Below are 26406 nucleotides of genomic sequence, written 5' to 3'. Positions count from 1 at the left end.
TCAGCGATGCTCGCTCGCTTGAACACGTGAAACGCGCGCGCATGTTTGCACAGGACTGAGCGACCGCGGGCGAATGGCGCGAGTAATCGCTCGTCGGACTTGCCCACTCGTCGCCGGGCTATAAGTAGCCCAGCGACAAAAGTATCAAAACTACACACTCGCTTCCTGCTGATCGCCAACTCTTTTAAGTTTCTAGTTCTACTCGTTTCTCGGTCATCGTCGGCGTTCGGACCACTGCCTTATTCGGGGACGACTTGGATCATTATAAATTCCAGTTGTTTTGTCAATCTGTCAGTTACAATGGCAATAATTCATTTTGCAATTACAATAAAATTAATTCTAGCGAATTTCGTATTGTAATACTGGAACTATATTTCCAAAATATTAATTTAATTATAAACTCATAAATAATCAGTGGTTGATATAATTAATCTACCCGTATGTACGAGTAGGTACATTTATTTTATTGTATGATAATATTAAAATATTCATAATGTTATGAGTAAATTTTATAAATATAAACATTTATAAATATTACTATTTTTACCGTCGGCAAAGCATTCCTCCGGTGCTGCAGATATGAATTTCTATTTACCTGTAGGAATAAAACATTTCCTGAAATACAAAAAAATTAACTTAGATATTATCTAATAATATGTATTGTATAATCTTCCAACTCCCATAACCATTTCTCCCAAAATCCTTTCTAAGTGGATGGTTACGCCGCTACGGTCTAACTGTTAAATTTTCTAAGTAGGTAGGTACCTACTTACAAAATAAAAATTCCTGAGAAGCTTTTTAGTTCGCACTTGACAATTTTTTTTTATTAAGTAGGTACCTAACAATATTATTTTACCAAACTATTTAAACCATTATAGACTTTACAATACAATAAAATATATTATAAATAAGGAGTAATTTTCTCATGTCAGAGCCAGTGAGTCGATTGGAACGCTAATAAATAAGAACAAGTAGACACAATTTGTTATGAACTGTTTCACTGTGTTGAAGCAATCCAAAAAATCCAATTACAATCGAAGATATTTGTTTGTCTAACGTGTACAAATAAATCGAGATAAAGTACAATTTATATCCGACTGCGACGACGCCCAAAAAGGAGAGTTATGTATTTGACATGCATTTGTGAATGTTTGTATGCCCCTTCCTATCTCGATATACTCCGATATTCCGATTTCGATAAATGTCACCGAGTACAGAAATTTAAAAATAATCTAAATACTTAGCGTATTTATTCGCTCTAATGTGTGAGGCAGTAGTGTATAAACCGTTTTCGGAATTATTTTAAAACATTTTAAATTACGTCTTGTTAAAAACAGATCACTAAAATGATATAGGTATGAATTTAATAAAATGAGTAATTTGAACTTATTCATCGTCATCATAATAAGTAGTATAATAATTAGCTGTACATTGCAACTAAAACTTTTTCGACTAAAGTTTTGAAATAACCCGAAATACTGAAGCAAATTTAAAAGCGCGAAATTATAATCGAAGCGATTTAATAAATTAGTTTTCCCGAACAACCTTCAAACAATTAAATTGTCCTTATGATGACAATGCACGCGATTTCTAAAAGTAGGAAAAGTAATCGAGGATTTATTCGTTGTAAAAGCGACACCGCGAATAATTTTATGCTAATTGCATTATGATTTTAATAAAAGTTTCAGATTGAAATCGTCAAGACAATAATCTGAATGGTAAAATCCAGATTGTAATAAACATTCAAAGTACTAAAAAGATATTAATACAGAAGGTGTTGATAAAGCTGGTTGAATATTCCCTGAAGATCTAATAGACGCAGGTATAAATTTTATATTAGGTATTCATTGATCTAATCAATTTCAACTTGATAAATTACGCTTTAAATATAACTCAGTAATAAATAATTCACCAATGGATCTACCGTTTAAAGTAAATAAAATATAATAAACTGCGATAAACTATACAGAAGCATTGATGATTATTGATTATATAGAAAGACTAGCTTATGCTCGTGACTTCGTCCACGTGGACTACACAAATTTCAAACCCCTATTTCACCTTCTTAGGGGTTGAATTATCAAAAATTCTTTCTTAACGGATGCCTACGTCGTAATAGCTATCTGCATGCCAAATTTCAGCCCGATCCGGCCAGTAGTTTGAGCTGTGCGTTAATAGATCAGTCAGTCAGTCACCTTTTTTTTTATATAAATTTAGATAACAGAAACATATAAAAGTAGGGGGAGCGTAGTAGAAGCCTAGTAGTGACAACGCATTCAATCAATTGCAATTGTTAAGTAACGTTGATCTAAGTCGGTTACTGGATTATTATCACTAACATATTCTGATAATAACAGCAGTCGAGTCGAGTAGATGAGGAAGCATCTAAGAACCCACCGCATTATTATCTTAAAAATACTCCTACCATTATGTAATTAACGAAAAGGGATCACGACTTCCAGTGATGAGAAATTTGATGCAGATAGAATACAAAAAGAATAGAATAGAAGATAAAAAAGAACATTCACTATACCCACAAGTATGTAGTACATCATGAGAATCATAACAATTAAAATACTTTGATAGCAATACTACAAGACAGTTAAATAAAAATCCAATTGTATTTCTCAAGAAATGCGATGAATTTGTTTCAAAGAGGAGGCTAACAAGAAAAGAAATCCTACAATCTGAGAATACTTCGCAACGGGCAAACATTTGTGTCGTGTTCTCACGATGCCAACAAAAAACCCTCGTTTAGACAATATCTTGACATCAGTCATTTCGCGTCGTATTTCAATGAAGAATGAAACAGATAGTATTGAAGCCTTGAAGCCAAGTCAGCCAAGCCCATTGTACATTGTACTGTTTATTAAGGATGGATGATGTAATTGAATAGAAATGTCAAATTTGCAAGTGAAATTTTGTATTTTGTATAAAGTTGCGTCGAGCGGTGCGGAAGTGCCTACAGTCTTCACCTCAATTTTCTTGTAATATTATTCTATATAGCCATTCAATTTGTTGTAATTGAATTTAGTATATTTTGTTAGCGTCACGATACTGAAGCTTCGAGTTGGGTTGAGTTGTTTGCATAATTGGCGCAAAGTTCGGTGCTTTCAAGTTCCCTTGATGGACTGAATTTTCGCATATTCTTGGCTTGATTGGCGTTCGTAATTTCTGAATTGTTATTTACATATTTTGATTGTACTTAATATACAGTTCTGTTGCTTTAATAATTATATCTATCATAAGTCTGACAGTTAGCCGAAACTTTGGTTCTATGATAGTTCCAAGCATGCAGTATGCAGCATGGTTTTCGGATTTTTTCCTTTACCTACTTGTGATATAAGCCCTATCGACCTGTCAAATTTCATGATTCTTGGTCAACAGGAAGTACTCTGTAGGTTTTCTTGACAGACACGACAGACAGACGGACACTCAAATAATAAAGTGATCCTATTAGGGTCCCTTTTTCCTTTTGAGGTACGAAACCCTAAAAAAAGAAAAAAGTTTACAATTTGAAAATCCCCTTTGCACAAAACGTCACTCCATAAAGTAAACCGATAATTTCAATCGTAACAGAATGATTCAGTATTCACGTCGCTAACGCAAACCAACTCGTTGCAAATGGTTCAAAGCGAAACTGAATGCACTCATATTGTGGTTTAACATGGCGCATTAAGCGGGTTTCACACTCAATGTTCTAAATACATAGCTGGTTTGAATTCCTTGCTATTTTTTACACGACGACTGCCCAAAAAAGGAGTGTATTACTGGTGTATTGCTTTCTAACCAGCTCGTTGCAAATGGTTCATACCGAAACTCAACGCACTCATTATTGTGGTTTAACATGGCGCATTAAGCGGGTTTCACACGTAATGTTCTAAATACATAGCTGGTTTGAATTCCTTCCTATTTTTTACATGACGGGCCAAAAAAAGTTGTGTAGGTAATGTTTTCAGAGAGTTTCTACTATAAATTCTAAATGCCTGAACCTTAAATCAAGAATCCTCCTTCAAATCCTTATAATATCATCCCGAGTGACACTGGTTATAATTTTTTTGATAAAAATTTTTGAAAGCCACTGTATTGCGCCATTTTTAAATGTTTTTTCTTTTAGATCGTTTTTTGCATGGATTATTTTTATTCATGATGTTAAAGGCTTGGAGACGGCCATAGACTATTTTTATCCCAGAAAATTAGTTTTCACGGAATTCTTAACCTAAATCCACGCGGACAAAATTACAAGCGTCTAATATCATACAAAATACTTATTATCTAACATTCAAAATTGGTCAACCTTCTGCCTACCTATAACCTAACAGATTGAAATGGAAACAGCTTAGGTACCCGAGTCTGGACTAAGCAACAGACTAGACCTAAATCAAACGTGTATAAGCGGCTTAAGGAACCCACAGAGTAACTTACGCCCGCACAGATTTATCAGTTGTTAGTAGTCCAAACATAATGGTCATAGGTTAAACTATACAGAACTATAACTTTGATGTAGAATCGTCTGTAGAATCCTGTTTGAGTAACTTGAATTGAATGTTGAATAATAATCAGTACCCTGTTGTATAGAAGCAGGCGTTATTTTGCGGAAGTCCATGATATACAATGAACCAAAAGCTTAATTTGCTATAATCCGCTGAACCAGGTCGAATCTGTATGGTGCAACATGCAGCATGCGAAATGCACCGCCCGCCCTCCCACTGCTAACCATGCAGGAAAAAGCAGCTACCAGGCAAGCAATACGCACCCGCACCACTACCACGCAGCACCACACAAATCCCATAAGTGTGTTTTGGGATCTGATGCTGATCTATCAACGCACAGCTTAAACTACTGGATGGATCGGATTAAATTTGGCATGCATCTACTAACTATTATGACGTAGACATCCACTAAGATATTATTTTTAAAAATTCAACCGCTAAGGGGGTAAAATAGGGATTTGAAATTTGTGCAATCCACGCGGACGAAGTCGCGATCATAAGCTAGTAACTATTTATAGTTAACTGATGATAATGATTAATGGATTTATGATGAGCTCCATGAGTAACCCTTAAGTGATATTTGATAGGGTCTTCTAGTAATTTATGGTCTGAATAATCTATGAGTTTTATTGTCTTACACATTAAAGTTGTTCCTTTGTTCTCATATCACTTGACTGTAATAATTTTATAGCAACACCAAAATTTAATTTGAACTTGTATGTTTTGAGTTCATTGAAATCCAATTATTGGATCTTTTCATTAAATTAAGCTTTTGGTTTCCGATATTATACGACGGTATGGCTGACAACCTCTTTCTTAAGAAATGTATCTTTAGATATTTTATTTTTATCGCAGTTTCGACGCACGCTTCAAACATGAAGATAAGCTTTATATGCATCAATAAATATTAATAAATCTAAATATATAAAAGGAAAAGCTGACTGGCTGACTGACTGACTGATCTATCAACGTACAGTTCAAACTACTGGACGGATCGGGCTAAAATTTAGCATGCAGGTAGCTATTATGACGTAGGCATCCGCTAAGAAAGGACTTTTGAAAATTCAACCCCTAAGTGGGTGAAATAGGGGTTTGAAATTTGTGAAGCCCACGCGGACGAAGTCGCGAGCATAAGCTAGTTTTTATCTAAACAAGCATGGAGTTCCTGCGAGAATAAAAAAAAATATAGTATTAAGTCGTGGTATACAACAGGTTGAGATGGCAATCGGGATAAGAGGCGGGAGGGGGGGGGGGGACATGCCTTGTAGTCAAGTGCGCTCCAACCTGTAATAAAAAAAAGTCGAAGCTATAATTATTATTCGTATTGTAATACAAAAGCATATGTTTAAAATATACAAATATATCGCAGCTTACAGTAATTCTCTACTTATCATCTCAAAGGACGGGACATGGGGATGGCTCCAACCTGTAATAGAAAAGGTGGAAGCAATATTCGTATTGTTATCCAAAAATATATATTTTAAAATATACCGCAGCTTACAGTAATTCTCTACTTATCGTCTCAAAGGACGGGACATGGGGATGGCTCCAACCTGTAATAGAAAAGGTGGAAGCAATAATTAATATTCGTATTGTTATACTAAAATATATATTTTAAAATATACCGCAGCTTACAGTAATTCTCTACTTATCATCTCAAAGGACGGGACATGGGGATGGCTCCAACCTGTAATAGAAAAGGTGGAAGCAATAATTAATATTCGTATTGATATACTAAAATATATATTTTAAAATATACCGCAGCTTACAGTAATGGTTCTACTTATAATCTCAAAGGACGCTGCACGGGACATGGGGGGATTTCCCCGTCAGCATTAAATATGTAAATTGTGAACGGTTATCCGCAATTGGCGTCGGGCATTAATCAATGTAATCTAATTGCAATGGAGATGGAATAAATTCGCTCGGATAATATTATCTGACCGAGTGCGCTTAATTGATGTCGGGATTTAAACGGATTTGCGTTTTTCGGCACCCTTTACACATTGTTGGTATATTGTTTTTTGGCTTTTGTGTCTGTGATAAATTTGGCCATACGCTGCCAATCATCATCAGCCTATTTGTGTCAACTGCTAGAAATGTCCTTTTCGAACGCGTACCCGTACCGACGCGTACCGTAATACTTCACATTTCCACATTTACTTTATTTTATTCAGATACAAGTTAGCCCTTGACTGCAACCTCACCTGATGGTAAGTAAGACCAGACCAGAAATTTAGAAATTATGAAATTCCAAATCCCTGCCTGGAATCGAACCCGGGACCTCCCACTAATAAGACCACAGCGCTTACCACTGCGCCAGGGAGGTCGTCAAATCTATATAGGAACTCCACATATCTACTCGTGCAACTCGCCAGAATCAGTGACTATGATGTAAATACAAAATTGTGCTGGCTTGTTAATTTGTCCTTTAATCACACTGCAAAGGAGCAACAGATTGACGTAATTTTTTGCAGCGATATAAATAGTATATCTGGAAAGTGACAAAGGCTACGTTTTGTTCCGGAAAATTAAAGAATTCCCGTGGAATTATTAAAAATATGAATTCACGCAAGCTATTCTTTATAGCTTAACAGCATTGTTTACACGAAGCCATTGCTGGCTGCCAGTCTCACTGGCAGTCAGCACTGACTCGGTATTGGCCTTGTACAACTTGTGTAACAGTTTTTCAAGCCGAGCCAGCTCTGGCGAAAAGCGCTCGCGCCGCGCTGGCGAGAATAGAGCGCCCGTCTATTTCTCAAACCAGTAGGACTGGTGCCAGTACACTGGCTTCGTATCAACTATACTTAATGGTGAAAGAAAACATGGTGAGGAAGCCTGCATGCCTGCGAGTTCCCTATTGGTTTCAAAAGTGTGTGAAGTCTGCCAAACCACTTTGCGATGCGTGCGAGCATGGTGGACTGCGACTCAAACCCATTTCATTCTGAGGAGAGATCTGTGGTCGTAGTTGGCCATCGATGGGTCGAGATGATGATGATGGCTATGGAATACTACCTTATGCATGTTCTGACTTCTAACAGGCGCATGACCAGTTTTTTTTAAAAAAATTCATTTGTTTGTTGCAGTTATGACACACGAGTACCAGGCGAGACGGGGCACTGGTCAGACGACATGTTTAGAGACCGAGCTCGGTGGGAGCCGACCTCGGTGCTGCGTGTCCGTGACGTGCAGTCGCGCGACAGAGCGATATACAGATGTCGCGTCGACTTCCAAGTATCGCCGACAAGAAATTACCGGATCGCGCTCGATGTTATTGGTGAGTTGAGTTTTATTTGCTTTCCTGGCCTTTGAATGTCTCGTTGGCTATTGTCCTGTAATAATGGATCCTGAGGTTAACTCCAGTATGCTTAGTACGAGATTTTATGTCTCACCAACGTTGATAGTATTCGAGTGTTGAAAACCTTCGGCATTATAGTAAACTGAATCTTAACTGCCTTGTTTTAAAGCTCAAGTTTGTCTACACATCTACAGCCAGTGCTCCAAGCGGAAACGTTGCAAAATTAAAATCAGTGGCATTGAAATTTTTGACTTCAATTCAAGGCTCTTGCTAGGCCTCTCCTTCTCCCGTTTTTTCTAAGTTTCTTAACCTGTGAATTCATATTATCGATTTGGTCAATTTAGTCAGGAAACGCGTAAAGTAGGTATTCTTTATTCTTTATTTTTGCGTTTCACATGCATCCACTTACAATAATAACATGAGATACATATGAGACCCTGTGAGGGTATAGCGAAATATAGGTAAGTACATTATAATTATTAGATAATTCACTTTTACACTTAATTCACTAAGGTACGTAGTATTATGAAGAGAAAGAAATAGCAGTAGAGAAGTTCATGCTAACAAAAAACTTCTTGCCTTTGATTTATTCCTACTTGAATAACTGTCTATAATAATAAATCATACTTATGAAAATGCATAAAATTGCAACCATAAATCATCCGTAATACTCACTTGACTTAGTTGCCTCCTTGCCAAAACTCCTAATAATTTAATGTTAAAGCAAATGTTTGTAACCGTGCCAAAGTTTTGACTTAAACGTGAATAGCTTAACATTCCTGTCTGTATTGTTGACAAATATGAAATTGTAAAAGAGCTAGCTCATTTTTTGCACAAAGGATCAGCCTGGCTGTCCAACGCGGAAATACAGCCAGTACCCTTGGCACCATTCTTAAGGCTAGTTTATATTTTATTGTAACATTTTTATTAAAAAGACCTAAATCGATTTCCAATGTTAGGTTTATGTATATCTACCTATTTTTTTACTACCAGACCAGACCAGAGAAAATGTTGAAATTATTAAATTCCTCATTTCCGGCAATCAAACTCGGGATTTCCTACTGATAAGACCACATCGCTTACCACTGCACTAGGGAGGTCATTAAAATATTTTCACAATGTTGTCGGGTGGTGGAGCGGGCGATGGACAGAGCTATGCTTAGAGTTTCTCTGCGTGATCAAATTAGAAATGAGGAGATCTGTAGGAGAACTAGAGTAACCGACATAGCTCAACGGGTTGCAAAGCTGAAGTGGTAATGGGCAGGGCACATAGTTCGTAAAACCGATAGACGTTGGGGTCTCAAGGTGCTGGAATAGTGACCTTGCACCGGAAGACGCAGCGTTGGAAGACCACCCACTAGTTAGACGGACGACATCAGACGAGTCGCAGGGAGCCGCTGGATCCAGGCGGTGCAAGACCGTGGCGTGTGGAAGTCCCTACAAGAGACCTATATCCAGCAGTGGACGTCTATCGGTTAATGATGATAATGATTTCGGGTGGTCGCTAGTTTAGTATAGAATCCTACCCCAAAATGTGATAACTTGAACTCGTCGAACGTGATTTGTAGACAATATTGAGGTTCCACAAAAAGAGAAAAAAACGTGTTACTCCCTGTGTTTAGTTGCTTCTTTGCCAAGAAATTCGACTGTCATTTAGAGCAAAATGTTTGTAGCTGTGCCAAAGTTTGTAAAGCTGAGATTGCATTTCCTTGTTTTGTCTTTAAAGGTTTTATTTTACACTGTTAGAAAATATTCTCAGCAAGCAGCTATGAGTAGCCTATCGGTTAGGACGTCTGCCTTCTAATCGGAGGTCGGGGGTTCGATCCCGGGCACGCACCTTTTCGGAGTTATGTGCGTTTTAAGTAATTAAATATCACTTGCTTTAACGGTGAAGGAAAACATCGTAAGGAAACCTGCATGCCTGACAGTTCTCCATAATGTTTTCAAAGGTGTGTGGGTTTGTCAATTTACAATAAGTACCTACTTACAGTTCAAGTGCTCTAGAAAAATAATACACGACCTTTTAACTGAAAAAAGAAAGGGGTCTCTATCGCATCTCTGTAGACGACCCCTGAATACCGGCCCTAAATAATCTTTATCCTTGAGAAATCAACACAAAAGTTTTACGATTAATGTTGAGAAAGCTCCTTTTTTCTTTTGGGAGCAAGCTTTCTTGAAAGGAATAAAGAAGTACATTCGACCTCCGTTAAATTGTGTCTTGTATTGTCTTGAAATATCTCGCTGTGATGTTGATTAAGCTGTAAATTACAGCGTTTCTGTTCTTTGATAGTTACTCGCGATTATTTGATCTTCGCTACAAAATTACTGTATGAAACAGTTTCAATAAATGATAATAATAAGCTTCACTAAACAAAGCACGGAAAACTATTCTACTAAGAGATTTGTGATTTCGGCAACAATTAAGATACACGATGATAGTGGGAAAAATTTATTAGCAAGGCTGATAATATTTGAAAGTTATCCTTTTTTTTGAAAGCGGAATAGTGTTTGTTTGTAGATTGTTTCTTAAATCCCACCGCAATGGAGCAACAGATCGACGTAATTTTTGCGTGGATATAGTTAAACACCTGGAAAGTAATATATTTAACAAGTAGTATATTTAACAACCCAAATCAACTTAGGCGATATTGCAGGTATTGTCTGGTTTCATACACTTAAACTAGATGATGCCTGCAATTTTGCGTCGACTTATGTTTTTAAAAAATTCCAAAATAAGAACGCTTTGATACTTAAACTAGATGATGCCTGCAATTTCGCGTCGACTTAGGTTTTTAAAAATCCCGTGGGAACTCTTTGATTTTCCGGAAAAAAAGCCTATGTACTTCCCCGGGATGTAAGCTAACTCTGTACTAAATTTCAGATCAAAATTAGTTAAACTGTTGGGTCGTAAAAAGCTAGAAGACAGACAGACATACTTTCACATTTATAATATTAGTTTAGATTAGATGATAGATAACATGATTTTTTTTTCTAATTAAATAATAATTAAGCTAATAGTATTCCGTTTTGTAATGTCTCGGTAGTAGCATCAGTAATTTCATCAATGAATTATTACCAATTAATTTTGATTAATTTAGCAAATGGTCGAGATCATTATCATCCGATTTATGGCAATATGCTAATTTTGGCATGTTAGCTTTAGGCGCCATGTTGTTTTAAGCATTAAAACAAAATTCCAAACAATATATACGTGACGGTGTTTCAATATTATTTCTAAAGTCCTCTTGTACTGTACTGATGAATCAAAAGGCTGCGTTCAAAAAAGTTTTATTATAAACTAGCTGCCCTGGCGAACTTCGTTCCACCTAACAGTCGATTAAAATTTTTTATTTTTTCTCTCCGTAAGAACCATCCTCGTACTTCAAGGAATATTATAAAAAAAGAATTAGCGAAATCGGTTCAGCTGTACTCGAGATTTTCGGTGAGCAACACATTTAGTGATTCATTTGTTGTATTATAAGATTAATCTAAATACATATATAAAGGAAAAGGTGACTCACTGATCTATCAACGCACAGCTCAAACTACTGGACGGATCGGGCTGAAATTTGGCATGCAGATAGCTATTATGACGTAGGCATACGCTTAAAAAGGACTTTTGAAGATTCAACCCCTAATTGGGTGAAAACGGGTTTTGAAATTTGTGTAGTCCACGCGGACGAAGTGGCTAGCATAAGCTAGTTTTATACAAATTTTTAATAAAAAATTACAGCCTTAATTAATTATTATTGTAATCAATCTAAATACATAAAAAGTCCTGTCTCATTGGCTGACTCATCAAAACCCAGCCCAAACCCTTGTGCCAAGAAAAGGTTCCCTTTATAGTGGACAAGGAAGAAGGCCAGATTTCTAGAATATTTTTTTATTAAATTTACTAAATCCATACTAAGTCTGTATGTCTGTCTGTCTGTCTGCTAGCCTTTCACGGCCCATCCATTCAACCGATTTTGACGAAATTTGGTACAGCGGTAGCTTGCATCCCGGGGAAGGATATAGACTTTTTATCCCGGAAAATCAATGAGTTGCCACGGGATTTTTAAAAACCTAGGTAAATCCACGCGGACGAAGTCGCGGGCATCATCTAGTCTTAAATATACTAGGTACATACTAATGCTTTACGCTGAACTGAGACCTCGCGGAAGTTTGTCTGTTAAAATGCTGAGATCAATAACGAAAGAAGTTTGCTTCACTATTATTTATTGTGAAATTACGTTAGATGCACATTAAAAATAAAATAATTTCGTTTTTTTTAACATATTTACCTTATTTTAGTATTTGTTGTTCAAGTAAATTTACACTATTGAACAAAAAACCAACTAGGAATAACGGTAATATGATCGCTATACACCACATTGCCACCGAAACACAGCTAAAATCTATAAAATAGTACCTAAATGAATAAAAAAAGAAACAGAAGGAAACAGTATCGCCCAGGACAATCACGATAAAACAAAAGATAGCCATAAAGTTGACCCTCTTTTATCCTGGTATCGGCGCGAAAACTTGGAGTTTAGACGTTAGGGCTTGAACTCCGGAATTCCGGTTTAGGTGTAACTCCGGAGCTTCGAAATATTACAGGTTCGTTTGTAAAACCGGAGCTATCGTAAACATAACCGGAGTTTCGATTTTAATATTTTTAGAAAAAGTCGATCTTTTTCAGCAGTTAAGTACACATACAGTACAGAGTCTTAATAAATTGAACATAATATGAAAAAAAACTTATCGAATTGTATTGATGGAAAACATAATTCAAAAAATCTACAAGAAAAATAATAATTTATAATTAATTTTACCAGGTCTTCAAATAAAGGTTTCTTTTCATTTTTCTAACTGATTTGTTGTATTCCATGCTTAACAGAATTGAACATTCATTTATGTGCAAGAAATATTCAAATCAAACGCATTATTAATTCACATTTTTTTTTATGAAGCAACGATACTCCGGAACTCCGGATTTGTAATGGTGGTCATCAAAACCCGACTCCGGAGCTGAAAAAAAGACTTTCAAGCCCTAGTAGACGCCCGAAGATGATTTAAGTTCGATCGAGGGCCATAAAAATGTAGGTCATCTTGAAAATTAAAATTTTATTGCGCAAGGCGTCTGATACGGAGAATATGGGTAAGTCGGCGTATCTTGAGGGACTTGATGCATGCCGTCGTAAATTTTTAGTTTTACTATTTTTATGGGATCAAACTTTTCGTCATAGTATGTTAGTAATAACCATAATGAAACTAAAGTAAGTTAACCGACTTCAAAAGCACAGAAAAGAATAATTAAAACTCCACTTTTAATATAATATGAGAAGGTACCTTCAAGTCAAGAGTCAATAGTTACTTATCTTCAAGTGTGCTCCAACTTCTGCGCGCAGGTCTGATTGTAGCCAAGCGCTAGTGTTTAATTTTTAAAAAAATATTATGTACTCTCTACCTATCTATAGTACGCGACAAGTCAAAATGGCAATCGGGGGAGGAACGCCCCCACACGCCCGCACATCCCTCAGGCTAACCCGGTGTGGGCGAGCGCGGGTGAATGACGTGTGGGTGTGCGAGGAGTCCCCCGCCTTATACCCCAATTGCCATCTTGACCTGTCGCAGACTATATAATAACGCATTTTACATATTGGCCAGTACTTGCCGAGCACATCGGGTCAATGTATCTTGGAGCCTTTATTTTTGACATTACGACTGAGCAGCTTTGCAAAAAAAAAATATGATGAGGCCGAACAAAGGCGGTATCCGAGCGACATAGATAACATCCGAGGCTCACGTGAGGATCGAGATAACACACGTTAAAACTTTCACCGAGCTTTATCCCTGCATCGACACGGAATTCCGAGGAGCCCATAATTCCTTTACAACCTCGGAAATTTTATGGGTATGTATAAGGTTGCGTAATTTTGATTGGCGCACTCTAATTTCGTGCTCGGATTATGCGGTTATGTTAGGTTGAGATCGGGTTTTAACTAGAATTTTCTTCGCATATTTGGCATTTTTGCATCATAAATAAAGCTTGTATAAAGTATTTTTTAACGCAAACTATGCTTGTACTTGACGACAATCAATGCTTGATAAAAAAACAGTGATGAGGTCTAGGTCGAAGCACGCTTGCCTAGAAGATGCCTGTTTAACTCTTGCTTTGAAGGTTACACATTGCATGGAAACACGGATGCAGACGGTTATTCCACACTTTGGCATTGCGTATCAGAAACTTTGATTAAAAATCTGAACCTGATTTAGAGTGAATCATTTAAGTGCCTACCGCTTCACCTTGTTCAGCATACCAAGTATTTTGGAAACTGTTTTGGCCTTTGACTCTATGCATTTCTTGAAATTAAGATTGGGTGAGATATCGATACTCAAGGACTCAATGTGATCATTACTCAGGAGGGTACATATACCTACGAGTATGTCATCATCATCATCATCATCATCATCATCATCATCATCATCATCATCATCATCATCATCATCAACCGATATACGTCCACTGCTGCACTTAGGTTTCTTGCAGGGATTTCCACACGCCAAGGTCTTGTGCCGCCTGAATCCAGCAGCTCCCTGCGACTCGTCTGATGTCGTCCGCTCACCTAGTGGGGGTCTTCCAACGCTGTACTTTCCGGTGCGACTGCACTGCCCATTGCCACTTCAGCTTCGCAACCCGTTGAGCTATGTCGGTTACTCTAGTTCTCCTACGGATCTCCTCATTTCTGATTTGAGCACGAGTATGTAAACGCAACCAAATCAACTGTTAGGCTATGCAAATATGCCTCTTTTTACAATAACGCACTGATGTTTCACTAAACATAATATGCACGGCGATAAACTCTCGCTCCTTCATACCGATTTTGAATTTTATTGACAAGATTCTGAATTTTATATAATCGGAATCAGAGCCAAAATCTGGGTCGAAATATGAAATCACGACTTTAAAAATTGTGCATGCTCTCCCACATAATATCGATGGCGATAAATCATGTGAGAGGAGTGCCTTAAACGAAGATCGTACATCATCTGTGATACTGCTTTGACTTAGTTGCTCCCTTGCCAACTCTTCCAATTTAAAATTAAAGCAAATGTTTGCAGCAGCGCCAAAGTTCTCAAGTTAAAGCGTGAATCGCATTTTCTTGTGTGCTTCTCAAACGTTCTTCAGTGCTGAATATTGCTCGCCTGCGAGATATAAGTAAATACGTCCTTGTTTTTGTTTTTGTCTGTCTTTGGTTTCATACTTTCTCGAAATTCGGCATTATTTTGTTTGATATTTAGCAACTATAGTCGACGCATTTTTAACTGAGTCGTCGAGTTATCTGTCTGTTTCGCTCGCACTTATGGGTCGTAGGTATAGGTAAGTGCGAGCAAAACGGGCAGATAACTCGACGACTCAGTTAAAAATGCGTCGACTATACTATGTAATATCATAGCGTCATATTTTATTGAAGACATTTGGAAATGGGAACGAGTGATAAAGCTGAAGTGGCAACGGGCAGGGTGTATTATCTTGATGAACTGCTAGATGTTGGGGTCCCAAGTGTTTGAAAGGCGGTCTCATTACTGGTAGCACAGCGTTGGAAAATCCTCCATTAGGGAGACGGATAATCTCAAGCGACTAGCTGTGAGCTGGTGAGTTTAAGAAGCACAAGACTTGGAGAAATTCGTGCAAGGACTGTCCTTCAATGAATGTTGATCAGTTGAATCAAAAACAATGACAATGATGATAATAGAACCTCAATAGCTCAACAGATAAAGGATTGGACTGAAAACCGAAAGGTCGACGGTTCAAACCCCACCCGTTGCACTATTGTCGTACCTACTCTTAGCACAAGCTTGACGCTTAGGTGGAGAGGAAAGGGGAATATTAGTCATTTAACATGGCTACTATTCTTTAAAAAAAATTGATGATGATATTTTTCATCAAAGTTATTTTTATAATGTTGGGTTAATACGGTAATTTTTTTTGAAATGTCTACAAGAAGCCGCAGGCGGTGGCTAGTTTATTTATAAAAAAGCCATATTTTGGCTACCTCTATAATTCCTAATTCAGTATTCATACATTACTAAATTCATCAACTAAAATAACTGAAAAATATTTATAAGCATACCAAAAGAATTCGCATTCACTCTAGCAGTGTACCCATATGGAAATGTCTTCGAAAATAAAATAAACCCTATCCCCGAACAAAAGGTCGTGAAACTATTTCGATAGCCGGCCCACAACCGACGTTGAAACGTAAATCCAAATCTTTATCCTCATGAAATCAACAGGAAAGTTTTACGACTGGTGTCGAAACAAAGTTACTTTTCTATTTCCAACAAAAACATTAACGAAAGACATAAAGAACACAACTGATTGATGGGTTGACTGATGTTCTTTGCGCATGAAAACTTGCAACAAGCTTACTTTGCTTTGTTTGGCTAAATAAGGTACAAGAAAAATAAATTCTTTTTCTTCGACTTAGCGTTATCCCACTAGATGAAGTCCACTTTTCTACTCATGTACGCTCAAAATGTCAGCCAGCACTTTAGAAGTGATCGCGAATTGTTAATGTCCCCGTTTTTCCTCGGCATTTCCCGTTAGATCAACTCCGAGGGAAGTCCGCACCAACCAAATATTTAGCTTGCGAGGCTATTTGGCCTGATTCGTCTGTCGAGTCTTAAACAAGTGTGTTTGTTTATTGGTTCGTTCTTCAATCACACAGCAATTATTAAGCAACGGATCGGCGTGATTTTTTGCTTAGATTTAGTTAAAGACCACGCATAAAACTATATATTATAGGGCATAGGCTACTTTATATCTACGAAAATCAAATAGTTCCTATGGGATTTTAAAAATCTAAATCCACGCGCACGAAGTCTCGATCATCAGCTAGTATCCAGTGCGAACTCAACTTCTTCATAGAAAACCATGGGTAGGCCCATTGTTGTGGTATATTTGAGTACATGTATTACATTCCTAGCTACATTATACCGAAGTGCCGCTCGAGATAGGTGTGCCCCTTTGTAGCAGCACCTTCATTATCGGACACAAAGAAAAGGGGATCACGAGCGCACGTGTCACAAACATAATTATAGGAACGTGCTCCCCTAGAAAAACAACCGACAATGAGGTCGAGTTAAATAAACGATATCTGTGTGGTATGTAAATAAGTATAAAAAGGTTAGATGGAAAAAATGTGGTAAAAGAAAATATCGCGTAATGTTTGTGTTAAGGAGGATTTTTTTAACAAAAATAAAGTAGATGAAGTGGCTGTTTATATCATGATTCGGGATTGCGAGTTCTCATAATGAAATGAAAGTCGTAGGGAGCCGCTGGATTTAGGCGGCGCAAGACCGTGGCGTGTGGAAGTCCCTGCAAGAGATCTATGTCCAGCAGTGGAAGTCTATCGGTTGATGATGATGATAATGGAATGCTGAATTTCATTATGTATAATTCGTAAACGCGAATACGATGTTAGATTGGGGCCGCGTCCGGCGTCACATAATCTCGATTGACTGATCATAGCCACGGATACCTACTAGACAGTAATAAAATTAAAAATACTTAAATGAGGAGGTTTCCAGGTAACGTTCGAGAAAATTTTCATAGATGGCGCTGAATTCTACAACCACTTAAGATAAAAAATAATATCTAGATATATCTATATGATCTATGCTTTAATGTTTAGGTCGTGTCAATTAATGACATAGATGAAGAGTAAGAGCTAGCGTGCACTGCAATTTTCCTTACGTTTCTTCCCCACAAAATCTGTGAACTATGATAGATTAAGTAATTAATTAATTTCGCATCCGATTTAAATTTAAAGCATAGATGATAAAGATATAGGTATTATTTTTCATCTTCAGTGATGGAAGTTTTCAGCGCCATCTATGAAAATTTTTGTTACCTGGTAACCTCCTCATTACTAAGAATTATTTTTGAGCACGAAATTCTTTTGAGAATCCAAATAGTACAGTCCCGTTGAGAACAATGATATAAATCTATGGTTGAGATAAGTGTAAATCAAAAATATTTACCTAATAAAAGGGTGATTTTATTATACGTGAAGCATAAAATAAAGTTTTTTTTAAATCTTTATCTAAAGATATTGGTCAAAAACAAAGACGTTATTGATATATTTTGTAATATTTTATGTTATTTATATATTTTATTTTTGTTTTTATTGCATACAAGCGCCAACGCCAAGCTTCGCTCTCGTAGAAATGACATTTTTATATATTTAGAAGAAAAAATATTTCTTTATGAAGTTATCTAGTTAGTTATCACTATTAAGATCCTTGATACTAGAGTAGTAATTGTTATAAAAAGAAAATCTATTTAGATAAGTATATAAGCCCTATTGATAGATTGGTTGATATTTAAGTGTAACTGTTAGGACGTCCGCCTCCTAATCAGAGGTCGAGGGTTCGATCCCGGGCATGCACCTCTAACTTTTCGGAGTTATGTACGTTTTAAGTAATTAAATATTACATGCTTTAACGGTGAGAGTTCTTTATAATGTTCTCAAAGGTGTGTGAAGTCTACCAATCCGCACTTGGCCAGCGTATTAGACTATGGCCAAAACCCTTCTCACTCTGAGAGGAGACACGTGCTTTGTAGTGAGCCCGCGATGGGTTGATTATGATGATGATGATGATGATTAGCCCTATTGAAAGTACCGGCAAATAGACTCGCGAAACATTGTCCATAATATGCGAAACAATTTACGAGTAGTTGTTCACATCTGCCTATGAGTATGAGGAAAATAAAAAGCCACGTAGTTTACTGGAGATCCACTAAAGCGGGTTCATACTTCACTGTGAATAAGTAAGATTTGTTGTAAAGCGTTGAGGCATGCTTGCGACTTTTTATCCTATCGCTAAATTGACTTACTACATTACTTTACAAGTGCATTCAATGGTGACCGATCAATTGACAAAAAACAAATGACAAAGTTTCATTTCCCAAACAAATTTTAGCAAAATTATGAATCGTTTTATGATCGTTATAAAAATTATGTTTCTACAAATAATTCACTTGATAAAACAAATTACCAGACAAATTGTCATTTCATAAAATATCATTTGACAAACAATTGATTTCTTTAATCGTGTTAATTAGTAAAACAACATATCGCACTTTTTTTTTGATAAAATGAATTGTTTGATAAAATGAACTGTTTGATAAATACTTTAAGAATTCACCAAATCTTTTATATGTCGACCGGGCCGACGGAAGAGACCGCTTACTATAATGGGGGGTCTCTTTCCACCCAGAAAAAAGGAGCCCCGCGGGCGGGGCTCCGTCGACGGGCCCGGTCGACTACCACTATGGTGGGGGGTCTCTCTCATCTCCCCCGCTCCCACCATCAAGAGCGAGCGAAGCGAGCTCGGGACTTGGGGCACTCCGACTCGGAACGGTTATTTCTTTTTTTACCACCCAGAAAAAAGGAGCCCCGCAAAGCGGGGCTCCGTCGACGGGCCCCGGTTGCCGAGAAGAGACCACCACTATGGTGGGGGGTCTCTTTCCTCTCCCCCGCTCCCACCATCAAGAGCGAGCGAAGCGAGCTCGGGACTTGGGGCACTCCGACTCGGAACGGTTAGGTTTGAAGGGGATGGCGGGGTCTGTAAGACCCCGCTATCCCCTTCGTGGGTTATTTCTTTTTTTACCACCCAGAAAAAAGGAGCCCCGCGAAGTGGGGCTCCGTCGACGGGCCCCGGTCGACGAGAAGAGACCACCACTATGGTGGGGGGTCTCTCTCATCCCCCCCGCTCCCACCATCAAGAGCGAGCGAAGCGAGCTCGGACTTGGGCCACTCCGACTCGGAACGGTTAGGTTAGAAGAGGATGGCGGGGTCTGAGACCCCGCCATCCCCTTCGTGGGGTTATTTCTTTTTTCGCACCCAGAAAAAGATGCCCCATGATATTATTGCTGCGTTGCATAGGGGTTTGCATATGTATCCAAAACAGACTTTTGTGTGTTTTTTGTTAATTAGTTATTTTATCAATAATAAATTTATCATCTATTATTTTGTAAAATCGCGATTTGAAAAACAAATTATTTGGTGAAATAATAAATTTTTAAATGATATTTTAACATTCAGCAAATTGCAAAGTAAAACATTTGTGAATAGAATATTTGTCAAATGATCTTTTGTAAAATGAATATGTTTGCGGTATACGACGTTTGTGATTTGATTAGTTTTCAAAAGTTTTGGTGAACTGATAATTTGTCATACGTTTTTTGATCATTCATTAGTGAACCGCATTCAATAGTAATTGGCGTGTGTCCTTTTGAGACCATCGTTAGCAATACAATAAACACCACGAAAGGAAACACGCCAGTTAATATTGAATGCACTCTTTCAATTTTTGGAAAACTTTTGTTCACAGCTAGTAAATAATAATAATTATACTTTTATGATCGATTGGTTAAATATTATACCAACTTTTTGTCGTGTGGCATGTCGCGTGTGTTTCTCTGGGCTAGACAAATGGAGCTAACTGAAAGTTGAGAAAGGGTACACCGTAGAATCGAGAGCTTAGTATAAAATGTTTGTTGCAAAATTTTTTAATATTGAATTTTTATGGCATCCCGCTTGTCGATATTGAAATGCCACTGTAGCCGATGTTTTATTTTTGTTGTGGACTACCGACAAATAAAATACCCTGTGAAAATGGTCTTGGTCAAAGTTTTGTTTTTATTTCATACTAGCTTATGCTCGCGACTTCGTCCGCGCGGACTACTTAATTTCAAATCTCCGTTTAACCCACTTGGGGGTGGAATTCGAAAATTCCTTTCTTAGTAGACACCTACAAGAACCACCCTCCAATTCATGTCTCTAGGACCAGCGGTTTAGGCCTATGCGTTGATAAATAAGTCAGTCAGTCAGTCAGTCAGGACTTTGAATTTTATTATACAGACTAGTAAAGGGATGCCACCGTCAGAACGTCGTTCGCAGTGGACTTAAGTTTGTTGAAAATCCTGTGAAAACTTAGGGGGGGAGTGATTTTGGGAGTCAAAAGTAGCCTAATTCGTCCCTTTCCCCGAGATGTAAGCTAGCTTGTAGCCAATTCCAATCAAATCGGTTAGATAGATGGACCGTGAAAATCCTGTGGACAGACAAACAGACATACTTTCACATTTATTATAATATAATATGGATTAAATATGGAGTAAAAGTAAGTGGAGTATGGATAAGGATTATCAGCAAATAAATGGATGATAAAAAATTAGAAAAATTTAATCTACGAGGACAAAGTCGTGAATATCATCTAATTGGTACAGAGATAACTTGTATCCCGAAGGAAAATAGGTCATTATTATCTCAGAAAATGGAAGAGTTCCCTTAAGATTTTTTAATGTCTCAATCTACGCGGACAAAGTCCGGACATCATGTATTCATATTTCCATTGACAGACATTTCGCCCAAGTAGGTATGCAAAGTACGAGGCATTTTGTTCTTTTTAAAAGCGATGTGGCTATTGTAGGAAATGGCTACGTAGGAACACAATGACTGCTCAGATCTCCCTCATATCTTACCTTTTGTTTCAAGTCAGCGAGAAAAGTTCTTATTTTTCAACCGAAAATCTTTTTGTTTATTCCCTATTTGAGGGCTTCGTGAGTTTTGAGAGCTGGAGCTTTTAAGGAAAGCTTTTCTTATACTAGATGATGCCGGCGACTTCATGGATTTAGGTTTAAAGAAAATAATGAATAAAAAAAATGAGACATGGTTCCAGCGCAATAGCAATTTGCGGTACTTATGACAAGGATTGTATGGTTTGTCAAAACAATAGACACCATGCGTGCGTATTCAGTGCAACACTGACTGGGCAATTATCGGAGGCTTTCATACGCTTACAGCCATTTCGCATAACAATGGCATCGCATCCTAGAATGTACACCTGCCGAGCTTGCATTGTTTGTGCCTTCCGCGAAATTGCGTATGTAATGCGTTGTGTGTGCTTTGTCTTCACTTGGTTTCATAAAAACTAGAGTGAAAGTTATTTCTTGTACGATGGTATGGAACCCTTCGTGTGCGAGCCCGACTCGCACTTGACTGATTTTTAACCGACTTCAAAAAACGGAGGAGGTTCTCAATTCGTCGGAATCTTTTTTTTTTTTTATTTTTTTTATTTTTTTTTTATGTATGTTCCCCGATTATATACTACCTTTTCACCTCATTGAAAAAAATCTTTAACGCTTTTGCATTAAACTCGTTTTTGCATTGAATCTGATTTAATTCTTTGGCAATAGCATTTGTTTGAATTTTCTACCTGATCTCTTTGTTGTGTAATTTTTTCTTGATTTTATGTTTTTTTTTTGTAATTTTTTGTACTAATGGATAGCTACCGAAACGTAGATGTTTTTAAAATAATCCGCAGTATAAGTGCCATAGTAATTTTTACAGAAAATTTGCAAGTTATTCAAAGAATTAAATTTAAAAATCGAAAACTTGTACAGTTTTTGGGCTGTAATTTTAAAATGCTTGAAGATTTTTCTTGTTTTGTAACTGTTTATTATTAACAAAGATATGTACTAGCAAGAAATAAAAAAAATCTGATGAAATACATTGTTCCTTTTTTTTATTAATTTTCAAAGTGGCAAACACCCCTTTATCAAGAAAAAAATAAAAAAATGAATAACTCGAAAACGATACACTTTCGCATAAGCACTTTAGGGGTTGTTTGATAGCTAATGTCTTGTAACCCTTTAACGGGATCGTGTCCTATTTTCCTGTAACCCTGTATATAAAAATGAATCGCTAAATGTGTTGCTGATCGCAAATCTCGAGAACAGCTGAACCGATTTCGCTAATTCTTTTTTTATAATATTCCTTGAAGTAAGGATGGTTTTTACGGATAGAAAAATTTAAAAAATTGCCTGAAAAAGAATTAACTGTTAGGCGGTACGAAGTTCGCCGGGGCAGCTAGTTTATAGATAGAATTGAATAGTTGAATGTGGTAGAATTGGAATACTGCGAAGAATGGATACTGCGAAAACATTATTTGAACATTTATCTCTACACAATTCGAATAATAAATAATAATTTAAAATGTATTGCTTTGAATTCAACCTAAACGTAAAAAAATTGTAGTCACGGTTTTCGTTTTAGTTCACGGAATAACATGGTATAGACAAATATAAATAGTCGAACAAATGACCTTCCTACATTAAAAACCGGTCAAGTGCGAGTCAGGCTCGCGCAACGAGGGTTCCTTTCTACAGCCGTATTTTTTCGACATTTTGCACGATAATTCAAAAAATATGGTGCATAAAAATAAAGAAAAATCTGTTTTAGAATCCACAGATGAAGCCTTTTCATATGATACCCCACTTGATATAGCAATCTTACTTTGATAATTAAAATACTAATTATTAGTTCATGACCACAATTTAATTTTTTTTGTATGATGTAACCACAAATTCACGGTTTTCAGATTTTACCCTAATGTCTGCTATAAGAGCTACCTACCTACCTGCCAAATTTCATGATTCTAGGTCAACGGGAAGTACCCTGTAGGTTTCTTGACAGACAGACAGACAGACAACAAAGTGATCCTATAAGGGTTCTGTTTTCCATTTTGAGGTACGGAACCCTAAAAACAAAGAACTTCTAAGAGATTTTCAAAAAACATACATCTGCGCGAACGACGCGATTTAGTACCAAAATATTATCCAATTTATCAAACTTATAGACAGACCCATTAACTAACCACTGGCAGCATTAATCCAGGTGAAAGAATAATTTGTAAGCGTTTTTCTCGTGCCGAGAGCTGTAATAATTACAGCCTATTTTCTAGAGAACAACGGAGCATTCTGAGCGAAACCTCCTTCGCTGTTCCGTTACACGATTTGAATTTTTAAATAGAAGCCTTAGGACAATGAACCCTGTTCTTAGTTCGACTTTACTCTATTTTAATATTGAGGTCGAAAACACGGTCTGCCCGCGAAATTCAAATTTAATTTGGTTTTTCGCAATTTGTAAACTAATACGACAAAGTAGGCTTATGGCATTCAAATTGAGCTCCTAGCAATATCATCTTCACAGGCTTATATATAAAAATATTTACTTGAAAGTATCCAGTTTATGAAATTAGTCAAAATAATGAGTTTAACGTGACCTACTCACAAATTACTTATTATTTTGACTAATTTCTTAAACTAGACACTTTCAAGTAAAGATTTTTATATAAACCTGTGAAGATGATACTTCTAGGAGCGAAATTAGAATGCCATAAGTCTACGTTGTCGCATTAGTTTACAAATTGTGAAAAACCAAATTAAATTTGAATTTCGCGGGCAGACCCGTGTCTTGGGCTTTAATGGAATTTATACCTAAAATAGAGCGATATTTCCGACTTCAAAAACTTCAATTAGTTTTTACAGTACACGATTCAATCTTTGTCCGATCGAAAAGAAGTGCCTAACATTTTATTGATCTCTTAGAAAAGTACAGAAAAGTAAAAGAAAATTTCTTCACAGAAAAATGCAACACCTGACTATTTTTGGCCCGACCCGGGAATCGAACCCAGGATCTCGTCATCCGCAATTGAACATGCTAACCACTAGACCAATGAGGCAGTCAGTCCACTAAGTAGTCAGATGGCATCAAACGAGTCACAGCGAGCCGCTGAGTACAGGTGACGTAGCACCGCGGCATTTGGAAGTCCAGCAGGCACCGATTCTGTTGTCTTTCTCTAAACAAAATTTAGAGTATGTGCATCTATTTCTTTTTAATACTTCTAAAAAAGGACGGAACATGAATTTCACATGTAAATTTTAGTGCACGCTACAAATTTAAACAATAGGCTCGCGACTGGCAGCTGAAGTCACGAGGTTTCACAGCTCTAAATTAAATTTAAAACTGTCAAACTGTGTCTGTCCTTTTCATATTACATTAGTAAGAAAAGGATGCGAATACTCTAAAATTTTGTTGTGCTTAAAATCAGTTCCGTCAGAATCAGAACGTTTATCGGTTGACGATGATAACGAAGCATTCAAATTTCAACAGATTTCAAGCGCAAACCAATCTTGTAAAAAATTAAGTGGAGATTAAATGGTTTTACGAAAACAAAATACTCTACGCCTATTTATATAAGCCAACCTTTTGACAAATCAACGGCAAACAATGCTCCCGCTTTGCATAACAAAATTCAAGTTCCTGATTATTCGTGATTATTCCGCAGAGCTGCCTTCAAAACCGGTGATCTTCGACGAGTTCGGCAAAGAAATAACCGGAACCGCCGGCCCTTTCAACGAGGGGGGTGACTTCAAACTTATTTGCTCTGTTAACGGGGGTGAGTACAATTGCATCTTTATTAGAAAATTGACCTAATCCCAAATATTTTTTTTTTTCGGATTAGGTCAGTTTTACCTAATAATCATACCACGAACAAAATCAAAATCAAATCAAATCAAATATTTTATTCAAAGTAAGTACATTTACAGTAAACTTTTTGAACGTTAAATCACATTGACAGTTACAGAAAACATAACATAATACACATTTATCAAAAATAATTAGTTTTACAGTTTTAAGGTTTGCTAAACTTTTGCAAATATTATTGAGCTAGTGTCTGACTTGTATCATTTTACGTAATGTAACACGTAACAATAATATTATCAGTAATGGTGAACCGAGCCGAACCATATAACATGTTTAGCAGACCGTAACGTAAGCACGCTCCTTACGAATATTATAGAAATATTATAGAAATATTATAACTTCTAATGGATTTTTGAAATGGGTTACTATTACTAATGACAAGTGAAACGAATGAACGAAAACATCTCATTGGCTGGACAGCTTATATTGCTGCCCATATGAGTGAGCAATATGGATATAAAGCTTCGCTTCTATTAGATATTGCATGATACCTCATGGCTTTTTATACTACAGTCATCTCTTAACATCTTATTCCTCATTGCAAGGTCATGCGACCTTCCAATAAAATGGAAGGGTTTTCTTGGAATAGTAATGTGGTACACTCCCAAATCATTCTGCATATTATGATAACTCAAGTAAGAATATGATTTCAATTTCTAGTTTTACGTATATTATCACGTGTTAGTGCTAATACTCTCAAAAGCATAGAGGAAATTTAAAGGCTTTGAACGTCCACAATAGGTCAAACATGTGGCCCGACATTTTGTGCTGAAGGTTACCTAAATGCCAAATGACAGCTCCAAAATATCTGCCCAGCAAAAAGCTGCTAATTCTTTACTGGCCTTCAACGAGAATATTAAAAATGTTCATGTAGAGACTTGAGTCACTTTTGTCTGTCTGTAGAGAATTGTCACGAGTTCACTTTGTATTTTCTCTTACTCCAAATATTTATCAGTTTGTTTCCGCATATATTACTTTAGCAAATACATGAGTATTTGTACTACTTTGAAGTTAGATTGACATAATTTCAGTTCATAAGACTTAGTTTTTGAGTGCGGTTGCTATAGTTAAATGCTTGAACTACTTAAATAATCTACATCCAATGTGGCACATAATTATCCTTGCTTACATAAGTACTTAATTTTCATGAGTTCCCGCTGTATTTTTGTTAAGCTAAACATGTTTGTCAATTCAGCAGCATATAGGGATCCATTTATTGAGTAAATATAATATC

The 26406-nt window shown here is 36.9% G+C and overlaps 1 protein-coding gene across 1 annotated transcript in view; it reads left to right on the top strand.

The window, feature by feature from the left end:
* LOC117983240 (uncharacterized) overlaps window positions 1–26406 on the top strand; it is a 193445-nt gene that overhangs the window by 124985 nt on the left and 42054 nt on the right. Inside the window, exons 4-5 of the mRNA XM_034969729.2 lie at window positions 7580–7770; window positions 24973–25083. Coding sequence (XP_034825620.1) covers window positions 7580–7770; window positions 24973–25083 — 302 coding nt within the window. The remainder of the gene's footprint in view (window positions 1–7579; window positions 7771–24972; window positions 25084–26406) is intronic.

This window comes from Maniola hyperantus, chromosome 6 (genome assembly GCF_902806685.2).
Source record: "Maniola hyperantus chromosome 6, iAphHyp1.2, whole genome shotgun sequence".
Classification (NCBI taxonomy): Eukaryota; Metazoa; Arthropoda; class Insecta; order Lepidoptera; family Nymphalidae; genus Maniola; species Maniola hyperantus.
This window is presented reverse-complemented; position numbering and strand designations above follow the sequence as displayed.